The 12,816-nt window shown below is 44.0% G+C and overlaps 1 protein-coding gene across 1 annotated transcript in view; it reads left to right on the top strand.

Annotated features, from left to right (window-relative positions):
• gpc4 (glypican 4) overlaps positions 1–12,816 on the top strand; it is a 34,964-nt gene extending 22,148 nt beyond the window's left edge. The window contains 12 exon segments of the mRNA XM_034689670.1: positions 6,502–6,899; positions 7,258–7,423; positions 7,917–7,945; positions 7,947–8,048; positions 8,141–8,152; positions 8,154–8,288; positions 9,394–9,421; positions 9,424–9,482; positions 9,484–9,521; positions 9,619–9,685; positions 9,687–9,795; positions 9,870–12,816. Coding sequence (XP_034545561.1) covers positions 6,502–6,899; positions 7,258–7,423; positions 7,917–7,945; positions 7,947–8,048; positions 8,141–8,152; positions 8,154–8,288; positions 9,394–9,421; positions 9,424–9,482; positions 9,484–9,521; positions 9,619–9,685; positions 9,687–9,795; positions 9,870–10,090 — 1,364 coding nt within the window. The 3' untranslated portion in view covers positions 10,091–12,816.

Here is a 12,816-nt window from a genome sequence, read left to right as displayed (position 1 = left end):
CTATATCGTAAAGTTTCTCAATATCAAGTTGGCTTCATTGTTTCGGCAGTGATGTTTTGCCTGCGTCTGTGGCGAGTCAAAATATGAGAGGATGTAGTAAACTCATACGTCCCAGGGATGCACCTCATTGTCGCCATGCAGAACCATGCATTTTCAGTACAGCCATCCGTCTGAGAACAGTGCAAAAAAAAAAATTGCCGATACAGTAAAGTACTGAAAATGTCCAAATTCGAGCGTACACTTTCAGCAACATCAATGTTAGGGTTTCTGTCTGTTAGAATTAGACAAATGATGTGGTAGCATCATCGTCTGCAGCGATTGGCACCCTAAAGCTTCTGTGCCTACAACTAACTATTTTGAAAGTCGACTAGTCATCGATTTTTGAAGCGATTATACAACTAATCAGGTAATGAATTCCACAAAGTTAGTTGGCAATAAGCTTTTTAGTATAAAATCACTCTTTTAAACTCTAAACGGGTCATTTAAAATGTTAAACCATGTAAGATAAATGATTTAGTTTTAATGTGAAGCGTGGTAAAGTTTAGCGGTAGAAGGGAAGGAAGAAAAAGAAATGAGGAGAGAAAAACATTAAGTGTTTAAAGGTAATTATTTTAAGATAAGGGACTGAAAATGTAAACCTCACACAGTATGGCGGTTACTTTTGACCGTCTAGTTGAACGTCACAATGACCAACAGAGAGACGTCCATCCTGCCGTCTATTCAAACGCTCTTGCTTTACTGACGTGCTCCATGATCAACAAGTTCCACTTTACAGATTTTACGATGCAATGGTGTTGCTTCACTCCTGCTGTGTTTCTATGTTTTTTTTTAACTGTCGCTTCCGGGTTGCCGTTTTCACACTGAGCAGAGATGGTAATGACGCAAGATGTCTCACTCCTTAGTCTTTTATTTGGCCATATTTTGTTAACGTGTTGCTTCTCAGTAAGGTTTTTCGTGGACAACTCTCAGCAAAGATAGCAAGTCTGCAAGAAGTCTCACTCTTCTTCAGATCAACTTCATAAAACGATCCTGTGAGAATCATGTGTGATGACAATTCATCAACCATTAAGCGGTGTCAGCGGTGCGACCGTACTAGCTCATATCAACAGACTCTATGTAGATATGTTATTTTAGGCCTTCCAGAGGTTAAATTGTTGTCTTTATCACTGAGGAGTTTGAGCTTGACAACACTTATAGATACTTAAGCACAAATGCCCCCACCTATCAGCAGATGGTAGAACTTTCTCTGTAACTGCGTGAGGCTGTTAGCGCCAGTATTAGTTAATTTGGTGTATTTCGCTATGCAGCTTGTTTGCACAGAAAGAGGCATATTTTGCTCCAAATAAATGCACATTGGTTCATTTAAATGTTTGCAAACGACACACACAGAGAAGTCATTTACTTGGTAGTGCAGTTTGTGGAGTATTTAACCTTTAACAGTGCTTTTTGCATCAGGCAATGTCTTATTGGCTCATTTGCACAAGTTCTGCTGAGAGCAAAAGCTGCGCAATCCTTTTGTGAATCCGGCCCTTTGTGTTGACAAACAACTCTTACAACCCCACTTAAGCAATAAACTACCCCTTTAATGTTAGCCCACTAGCGTTAGCTACGTTTAGCTTTTTGAAGAGCTGTTCCCAAGGAGGAGAGAGCGTTATCAGCGGAGTGTGAGCGCACAGAGAAACCGCTGCATCCAGCGGCTTCTTCAGTACTCTCTGTGAGTGTTTGTCTGATGTATACTTAGCGACTCCTGTTACTACGACTCAAACATCTCAGCCTGTATTGTTGAACAAGGTGTTCCTGTTGCTGTTTAAGCCAACAAATCATATACTACAGGGGGCGGGACTGGTTACCCAGGTTAACGGGGAAATAGATGCTTGTCAGATGATCACAGAAACAGAGAACCCCAGATTAGAGTGCTGTGATAGATAATAAGTCTAAGTCTACGTTATGTAATCTTAGAGCAGATACGACACTTTCAGCCTTTTGTAAATGTGTCAGGAGGGAAAATTATTCATCTTAAACATGTTGTACTTAGGCTTTAAAATGCTATAAAGTAGTGTTGACGTCAAAGGTTGATTGTTATCCGGTGAAAACTATCATTTATTACCCTAAACCAATGAACAGATTCTTCACCACCGTATATCTAAATTTCTATCTTAAGGAAACAATCTCATACACCTGGGCGTGTTGTTTATCCTGCACTCAGTCGTCCTTGGACATCACATCACCAGCAGGTTCCTTTTTTATTTTCTCCAGTAAGCACTTAAAGTCAACGTTTCAAAGCTGCCTGTGAAGAAAGGGATAAAACATGTTGCTATAATTATGTAAGTGTATTAAATTATTGTTTTAATACCGGGCACATTTTGAGCATACCAGAATATAATCGATCATAAATACTAAACTATAAAAGTTTCTCAAAAACAAAAAGTTGTTTTCTGGGATCCATTAAAAGTCTGTGGGAGCGCCTCTCCTCTCTGCCCATGGGTCTCCTCTTTGGGAGGACTCACAACATTGAACAGCGACCACTGTAACGGGTGCTTGTGTGCATGGTTTCATGTGTTTCTGTGTGCACATCCCTGCCCATACGCGGGTCAGAGACCTTTGGGTCTTATGTGTCTGTGAAAGGGAGCGAGGGATAGTCAGCAATAGGGAGCGTGTGTATTGCAGCCAGATGTGAACAGGAATGTGACGTGTCGGAATGCAGTGGCTGCTGGAGCTGGCCCGCCCCTCTCTTTCTCCTCTCCTGCTGCCCTTTGTCCCCATCTCATGCCTCACTCTGCAAAAATCCCTCTCTTTTCCTCCTCAGACCTTTCTGCTTCTGCTACATCTCTCTGTTGCAAAAGTTTAGCATGATGCTGACATGACGGACAACCTCTTTGTTTGTTTTTCATCCTGAAACATTGAACGTTTTGTTCAAATAAGACATAGAGAAGAGAACAGTGTTGTTTTTTGGGGAAAGTGGCATTTCTAATCGCTGCTTTGTGTTTGAACTATAAGCACTTAAAGTGGTGATTTCATAAAAATAACAGATTTAGATTTTTGTGGTCCTGAATCAGTTTTAAACATCCAACTAACAGGCAACATTTAAGATTCATGGTGTTTGATTTTGATGAACTGATTGACTGCAGCATTGTTTGTTCAAGACGTTCTCCCCCAGTCTTTTAAAAGACTCTTAAACATCTGCAGTCACAATTCATTTTGGCTACAGCTGAACTTTTTATTAGACTTGCGTCAACCATCCAACTACACTGAAGCTGTTAGAGGATCATTTTCTTCCTTCAAACTTCAGTTTTATACAACACAATCATCACAACATGTCATATCAAAATACAAAGCCTGATCCGTACAAGGTTTTCTCTTTCCACCAAGAGGGGGCAGCCAAAAGCCCTCCCTGTACTTCCTCTACCTTCCTCCCCTCTGCGCCCCCTCCTCCTCCTCCTCAACGCTGTAGATAAGTAGCTGCTGTCTCTGAACTGTTAGATGTGGGATCTTTTTACAAAGGCTGTGCTCTTTTCCAGCTCAACCATTAGGCTGTCTGTCTCTCTGGATTCAGTGACAGGCTCAGGTTGCTGTCCTATTATTTCCCGTTGTCACTTCGGGACACCTAGAAGGAGACACTTCCCCTCTGTGAAACTGTCACAGGAAGTGTTTATCATTGTGTTGGTGAGAGAGGCGGACAGGATCATTACGTCATCTAACATGTATACAGAGATAAACACAGCTGCACATCTGTACGTAAAGACGGAGGCAGCAACATGCGCTCACACACTAACAAACTCAGGAAGTGGTGTATGTGATTAGGCAGGCTCTCATCATGCGCCTGGAGCGAGGAGTCATGGCCAATTAAGACCTGGGCCAGAAATAGTTCTCCCCTCTCTCTGTGTTTGTCCTGGCCTCAGCCTGTCTGTCGTGTTGCACTGACCCCGTCCAGCAGAGCAAGCCTATGTCTGGAATTTAAGCACTGGGATTAAGGCCCCTTGTCTCTAGACACACACACACGCGCACACACACACACACACACACGCACAACAAGAGACTTCCCTCCAAAGCACTGAAGTACAACAGCAGGAGGGACAGAATCCCATCCCCTAAGAAAAGGGAGAAGCGCAGGGACTAATTGGCACAAATAGGATGCAATTACAGCCTGGGCTGGGATTGGGAGGAGCAGAGTTTATAGGGCCACTGGTGGGGGTGAGGGAAGAAGGAGGAAGTAGGAGGAAACAGTGGGAGGAGATTGGTCAGCTCCTCTGTTCCTGTGATGGATTGGGCCTAAGATCAGCGCTCATAATTTAGGGCCTTCTTTGCAACATGTGGGGATGATGACAGGAAGAGCGGAGTGAGGGAGGAAAAGATGGATGCTCACAGAGGCTGGAGTTGTCCTCGTTCCCTTTACACTTCGTGGGCTCGCACACTCTGCCACGCAACCTTTCACCCAGATTCTGGCAGACCATTGGCTGAGCGGCAGGCCTATTTTTTAATGGAAAAATCCTGCAGGGAGTGCTCAGCTCCTCGGTCTGTTGGCGGACGGCTGTGTGTCGTAAACTGTTTTTAATGACAATGCAAGATGCCTGTGTAATACTGCTCATACTTCAGACCCTGTACTTGCTGAAAAAAAAAAGTTCCCACAACCCCCAGCCCCACCCTGCTGCCACTGCTCCCACACACCCTGCCGCTCTCTTGAAGCAGTGGGTTTGTCCAAACTCATTACAGAGCTTATCTGTTCAGCATACAGGCATAACTGCTCTAATAAACTGTAGAAAGAGAATAAAGAAGTGTAGGGTTGTGCTTCTACTTTCATGCCTGTTCCTCCTCCACCCTCTGCCATCTCCTTTCACTGACTTTAAACTTGTGGCAACTCTGACATTCCAGGGCCGAGGGTGGACCTTTTGTTTTAATCACTGTCAATGGAGCGTGGAACTTGGTGCCCCCTCTCCCTGGCTTTGTGTTGTATGCGTGTATGTGCGTGTGATGGAGTAAGGGGGGGGGGGGGCAAGGAGGGTGGGGAGGTAAATGGAGGGGCTGCAGTGTTTCCGGTATCCTTGGCGACACAGTGGGGATTTGGAGTTAAAAAAGCCCTCAACTTAACCCGCCCCAAGCCGCCCGCACCCCTCCCCTTCCTCATTTTTCTTTTTAGTCTGTCAGTCTGAAGTGGAAGTGACAGCGCTACTTGGGGACTGTGTGTGTGTACTGGTGGCAGGGAGCGTTTAGTGACTCCCTCTGTGAGAGCATGGGAACTTTACATTTCAAAGCCAAGCAGAGGGCACCGGGGAAACTGCAGAGGGACCACAGTTCTGCGAGAGGCAGCGGGTGAGTGGGTGGAAAAAGAGATGAGTGAAAGGGGGCGAGTGTATGCCTGCATGCATGCAAGAATGAAGGTGAAGCATTTTTCAGAGACTGTGAGAATTCTCATTTTGTTCAGATTAAGAAAGTTTGGGGGGCGAGGAGGAGGTGTCTGTGGGAGAGGGGGACCTGGATTATTGGGGGTGGAGAAAAGCAGTGAGGGGGGGATGGACATTCCTTAGGATGAAGTAGGTCATTGTTCCCTGTCTCTAGTGAAGAGAGCTCTCTGAAGGAACTGATGAAGTGAAAGCAGCAGAGGGAGGGAGATGCTAGCCTGGATGGGGGATACAGGTCCATATACGGGAGGGAATGGGGGGGGGGGGGGGGGTTGCATTATTCAGTCATCCTATTGAAAATGTCTCTGAAGGACAGTCCAAGAGAAGCTGGGAGAAAGGAGAGCGATGGAATGTGACAACAGAAAATGCCATTGATGGTGGTCAGTTTGAAGCGGCTTGATTTGGAGAGACGTCTCGCTGAATGGCAAGTCTGCAGAGGCGAGGGAGCAGCGCTGCTTGTTCTGCCTGACAGAGATGCTGCAGCTCCACCTTTCACCCCTTCTTCTGCTTCCCCATACTCCAACCGTCCATCCTCATAACACACATCATTCTGCCTTCATCCCACATTTCATGGCCTCTGTTGAGATCCTCAGAATGTTAGGACATGAGCACTGGTGGAGGAGAAGATCTGATTTCAAGAACTGGCAGGAGGACAGGTTTTAGGGTCAGACACGAAGATGTAGGTGGAGGACTCTACATACCGAGATCTAACACAACACGGCCATGTGGCAGCAATATTACACTGCTCTGTCTTATTTAGTTATTTATAAACACTGTCTCATGCTGGAGTGTCTGTTCTGGAGTTACTTGATGAAAAACACCGCTCTGTGCTCTTGTGTCTCTCTGTGTTTTGTAATGAGATACCCACAAAGTGTATATCTGCTGGCCAACACATGTAACATTATTAGAAGTCATTGAAGAGAGGTTGATAAACTCAAAACATGGATTCAGGTTCACATCTGTAAAACAACCCCTCCTCGGCAGACAACATGTGAACAATGTGAGATTTTTTTTCTGTTTCTTTAGCTGCACTGTGTTAACAAGTCACACTAACCCCCTTCTTCTTCTTCTTCTTCTTCTTCTTCATCTTCATCTTCATTCTCAGAGTTCTTCCGGGAGCTCTTGAAGAACGCTGAGGTCTCCCTGCACAGCATGTTTGTGCGAACCTACGGGATGATGTACGTGCAGAACGCAGAGCTCTTCAAGAACTTCTTCGAGGCCCTGACTCGGTACTACGTGTCCGGAAGCGCCGCCGTCAACCTGGACTCTATGCTGTCCGACTTCTGGGCCGACCTCCTGGAGAGGATGTTCCGGCTGGTCAATGTGCAGTACGAGTTCAGTGACGCCTACATGGAGTGCGTCAGCAGGTACACGGAGCAGCTACAGCCCTTCGGCGATGTGCCCCGCAAGCTCCGCATCCAACTGACGCGGGCCTTTGTGGCTGCACGCACCTTTGTACGTGGCCTAATGATCATGCCGGATGTGGTCAATAAAGTTTCTACGGTGAGTGAGAGGGGCTTTTGTCTTTACAAAGAATTGCACTCACTCTGCAAGCAGATACTGAGAAGTTGCTCCTTGCAGCTTTGTTCGTCCCTCCCTTCTGGGTTTCTGACTTCATATCTTTCCTGGAAAAGCTGACTCCATTACACTGTCTCTGATAATATAAACCACTCTGACTGCTCTGCTATGGCATGTTTTTCCACTGCAGTGATTGAGTCATTGATGATTAGATTATACTGCTTTGTAGAGTTTACAAGGATGAGCAATCTTGTTCACAGGGTAAAGATGTATCTGTGGTGTTGGATGAGTGTTTGTGCTGTAGGACTACAACAGACTCCTAACCGCCCTGTTTCTCCTCCAGGTTAGTGCATCTCCCAGCTGTGTGCGAGCAGCCATGAAGATGTTGTACTGTCCCTACTGCTCCGGCCAAGTGGCCCTTAAACCCTGCCAGAACTACTGTCTGAATGTGATGCGCGGGTGTTTGGCCAACCAGGCGGACTTGGACACAGAATGGAATAACTTTCTTGGTAAGCATGAGTCAGGAACAGGACTTACCTGAGAATAATCTATAACCATGATGGCGGAAAGTGTAAAATGAAAGGGGGGAGTATTTCACAAAACTCCTCTTGTTTTTTGTACCATTAAGAGAGAGAGGAAGGGCGTGAACATGTGGTGACCCACAGTATTCCTTGTAAACACAGACTCAGATCAGTTTCATGACATCCAGGGTGGAGTAAATATCCACTGTTCCCTCTCTTTTCCTACATTAACATACTTACATGACAAAAGAAGTTGCTTACATCAGTGCATCTCTATTACATGCGTCTCTTCCTGCCTGCTGAAACAGCTACAGTCAGGGGGTTTCTGCCGCCTCCTCACCGTGCAGCAGCTCTGTTCTGTGTCCTCCTTGTAGGCACGTGCTTCCCCCTAGTGGCTGCAGATTATAACGCAGGCTGACATAAGAGTCTCCACAGCTTATTTTGCTGTTTTTAATTGAATGTCTTCCCCTGTGTTATTTAGATGCCATGCTTAGTCTAGCTGAGCGGCTTTGCAGGTCCCTTTACTTTTGAGTCCGTCATGGATCCCATCGACGTGAAGATCTCAGAAGCCATCATGAACATGCAGGAGAACAGCATGCAAGTGTCACATAAGGTCAGTACCATTCTTCAGTGTTTGTAAGAGAGTCCAAAATAAAAGACTATATTTTAAACTGACTCCACTTTATTCTTCTTCACGTCTCACAGGTTTTCCAAGGCATGCGGGCAGCCCAAACCAAGCTTGGCTTTCCGTGCCACTCGTTCCATCAAAGAAACAGGCTTTACCGGCCGCTTCCGCCCGTATAGTCCTGATGCTAGGCCCACGACTGCTGCTGGCACAAGTCTAGATCGACTGGTAAGGACCGTTTGACCTGGTCTCAAAATGTGTCTGACACAAACGTACAGGCAGGACACATCAGACCTGTTTCATAAGTCCCTGTGTTCAGATTTCTTACATCACAACCACAAGTTTTAATCTCATACCAGACAAGGGAAACCCTTATTTTGTTGAACGTCATTAGAGAGGATGTTGTTGTCGATGCATCATGGAGCATTAGAATTTACACAACAAAATATATGAAATTTAGACAGCCTCAGCAGGTAGTGTAAGAGATCGAACCACAATGGGCCCTGGTGGATGTCAGTTCAAATTGCTAAGGGAAAAAAGGAGCACACTCGCACTGAAAAATTTCTGAAGGTGCCTGACTATGCAAAGACGTCAGCGCACTAAATGTCCTTTCACAATTTCTAATCTGGGCAAATTGGCGTACAAACTATATTTCAGCACAAAGCCTTCTTCACCGTTGCAGGTATACAGTGGAAGAGAGTCCCCTTATAGACTTGAAGTACTCACACTTTCACAATAAACCTCACGTACGAAAGATCACCTCCACAGAGAAAGGAGCAGTCAGTAATACATCAAAGTAGACTGGAATCAATCAATCAATCTTAATTTGTATAGCGCCAAATCACAACAAAAGTTATCTCAAGAAGCTTTTACAAACAGAGCAGGTCTAGACTGTACTCTATGTTATATTATAACAAAGACCCAACATCAAGACAGGATAAGATCCAGTCCCCTCTTACAGACAGGACTCAGTCTGATATCATCTTAATCCACCATGAGCATTACACCTTGCAGTATTTAGCTAGTACAGTGGCAAGGACAAACTTCCTTTAACAGGCAGAAACCTCGAGCAGAACCAGACTCATGTCTGACAGGCATCATATATCTATACTAAAAAATTAATAGAACATTTTAACATGATTTGTCAAGGATATCCCAGATTCAATACAACTAATGCGTAGCTATCAGTCACAATAGCATTAGCAGACGCACACTTTACAGTTCAGGAACAGAACTGTGAAAGTAGGATAGGAAAACCAAGAGCACAACCAGGTTTTTTATCTTGTCTTTATTTAAGTTACAGACTTTTTTTTCTCCTGTGTTTTCTATGCAGACGAATGATGTGAAGAAGAAGCTGAAACATGCAAAAAGTTCTGGTCCACGTTGCCTGAGACGGTTGTGTGCAGGATAGAGAGGATCGCGCCCTGGGGATGAATGCTGGAATGGAACAGCGAAACGCAGGTGAGCTGCAGACCACACCTACAGGGTGTTAACTTCACTGTCTGTAAAGTAGTTTTTTCAGCTTGACTTATATTGACTCTCGCTCTGCATAGGTAAGAGTCAGTGTCATCGGCAATGGTCTGGCCAATCAGGTGTCCAACCCTGATGTGGACGTCGACATCACAACAGCCAGACACCGTGATCCGCAGTCAGATCGCAGTGTTAAAGGAAATGACGAGCTGGCTCAAAGCTGCACACAGTGGCAATGATATCTCTTTCGGACACTGGTAAGGATGCTAAACTCTTTCATTTAATTTGTTTTCAAATTCTGGTAGCACACATCTGAAACTGTCTCTCTTTTCTCCCCAGAAGATGAAAGCAGCGGAGAAGAGGAGAGCGGCAGCGGTTGTGACACTCCTTCCTGTGAGACAGACCGGGACATCTACTTCTCAACTCACCAAACCCTGGCAAACCCCCAGGTCAAGCAAGTGGTGGTGGACCGTAATTCGTCTCCAACTGCCTCACACGGGAGCATGGCACTGGCACTCTGCGGGCTGGCCCTGGCCATGCTTGCTCCTCACCTGAGATAAAACTGGCTGGCAGGTTGGAGGAAGAGAAAGACCAGGAATGACGGAGCGAAGGGGAAAACTGCCAGAAAGACTTCATAAGACTGCCTTCAGGACCTAAAACTGTCCGCCAATCGGGGGGAAAGACTCTTCTTAATATTACAATAACGTCACCTTTTATTATTTGTTTTTTATGTTTTTAAGGACATCAGTGTAGAGCTATTGGATTCTCTCTTCAAAGACATCTTCCCCAGATAAACCTGTACTCTTTGTGGTTCTTCTGGAGCCACCATGGTTCTGCTTGCAGCGTAACCAACGATTTATTTAATAACTCATAAATGTGCTTTCCTCAATGATTGCCATCTGTGACTAAGTAGTGAGCAGTGTTAGGTTGAACATCAAGTGCCTGTGTTGGGACGCACCTTCATATTTCTGTGGATCTTTCTGATGTTTTTCATGAATGTTAACGCTTCATATCGACCATTCGTGTACATTATGAATGTGCATATTGTGAGTGTTTTGACTGTCCATTAATACATTTAATACATTAGCTATTTAGAAGTTATGAAGCGAGCTGCAGATCTCAACTAAGAACCAGTTTGAGCCTTTGTCCCTTTGCTTTGGAGCAACATTGAAATCTTCCAGCTCATTCCAATGTGAACCAGTGAGAGAAGTTACTGCACAGGTATTTATGTTTGACCTGAGGAGATGGAATCACTTTTAAGATCTTTGAGGTGCTCTGCGAACAAAACATTCATATTGTATGTCTGCTTTGAGCATTACCACAACCTTATGTTTAATTCCCACATTCTTTCTTCCACTTAATGTCCTTAGCTTTAACAGGTCATCAGTAATGTCATACCTCATGCTTGCTGTCATTGTCAATGCAACCTGGTGGTGTTGAACTGAAAGTATCTGATAGAGATGAGAAGTGTGGTTGGCATCTTGTTGAAAGGTAACTGTTCTGGAAGAGGAAGGACTCCCCTGGCATTACCCCTTGAGAAGGCAAAGCTGACGAGTCTTGACTGCCCCTTTTGGTACTGTAAGCTCAGTTCAGCACAGAGGATCTGATTCTATACAGTCTTACTAGTTTGAAAAAGGTGTTCAGAGCGTTTCACATTTAACTCGAGGAGAGGAACAAAAGACGATGCTTTGATCAAATGAAATCAAGAAAAAGAGTATTTTAATACAGGGTTTTATGTCGAGAGGTGTTGTAATTTTTAGCTATTTTTGGTATGAAGATATATATTAGGTACTACAGTCGATTTTACAGCTAGTTTAAGGTGGTTGAAGAGGACAGTGTGTACAGATATTGGCGCACTTTTGGTCAGTGTGCACAGTTTTTGGGGCTCATCTTCTCCCCCCTCTTTGGTCCCACAACACACACTTGTACCTCCAGAGTGTCCGGCGTCAGTATCAATAGACTCATTCTGAACCCTTTGGTTTACCTATCCTCAACCTCACATTCTCATTGTGAAAACTTAAAGTGAAACGTTCAAGTATCGTCACAAGTGCTACCAAAATGAATGCAATCTATGGTGCCTGATGTTTTGTACAAACGTGGTACATTATTAGCTTCCTTGTGAGGTGAAAAGCAATGTAAATGTTGGTTTGTGTCTTTATCTACTACACTTTCCTGAAGGGTTTTTGAGATGTTGTTACCCGCTGACAAGCACAACTAAGAATTTTATGTTTTGCTAATTAGAGTCTGTAAGTTGCATTACCTGGCCATTTCATCTCCAAAATGATGCTGCCTCATGTAGTTTTTGTACAGTAACTTATGCATATTTTTATTTCATTGCAAACATACTTCTAAAACTGATATAGATTATCCAAATAGTATACAGTATTCATTGCAATAATACATTTCTCAAAGTCATGGGTTAAAGTGAAGAGAGTGGAGGAGTTGAAATGCATTTTGTAAAAACTGAAGAATGGACTAGCAGTTAAGTAAAATGTTAAATACTGATCACGACCTTTCACCTCGTTTGGCCATTGATCTTGACAGGTTGATTGTACGCTAACATGAAAATTTCTTCCAAAAATATTCCAACAAGCACAATTGGCAAAACTGAAATAACAAACAAAGATTCAGACTTTAAATATTTGATGGAACATCCAATCATGGCGTGATACTGAAGCCCTAACTGAAAACAATGAAGCTGTGCTTCAGCAGCTCGATTAGGCATTAGTTGTGCATGTTACAAGTTAAGTTCTCACAATTTTGTGTTCCACAAACATTTCTACAAGGGCTTGTGCATGTGTTTGTGTCATGTGGAAGAGTTGTGCTGAGTGTGAAGACACCTGACTTTCTGAGAGTCGTAGGAAAGGTTTCAGGTGATGATGGTAAATGTCTGTGCTTGCGGGCCAGGGCAGCAACACTTTCCGGCTGGCAGGAGCTGGTCCAGCTGCTGGATGTTCTTCATTGGATCCATAAAGTAACTTCAGTCTAGTGACTTGAAAGTGAAAATGGATTTTAGTTTAAACTTCCATCAGCCATTGGCCCACAAGAACAGAAGGACTCATTTTCTGATGAGTGACTGAAAAGACTAAAAAATGTGTAAATAAAGAGCAGCCGTTTTAGATGTCTCTAAAAGAGGCCATAACAAGAAACCAGATTTTACTTGTCAGAGTATCTCCTAAATGTTATGGAAAAACATGATGAGATAGATGTTCAAATGTAAGAGAAAATGTATATTAAACAACATTCTTAGTCTTGTTGAAATAAAGACTACCAATATTTAAATGTT

Source organism: Notolabrus celidotus, chromosome 8 (assembly GCF_009762535.1).
Source record: "Notolabrus celidotus isolate fNotCel1 chromosome 8, fNotCel1.pri, whole genome shotgun sequence".
In the NCBI taxonomy this organism is placed as follows: Eukaryota; Metazoa; Chordata; class Actinopteri; order Labriformes; family Labridae; genus Notolabrus; species Notolabrus celidotus.
The sequence above is the reverse complement of the archived record's forward strand: the minus strand, read 5'-3'. Positions and strand labels throughout refer to the sequence as shown.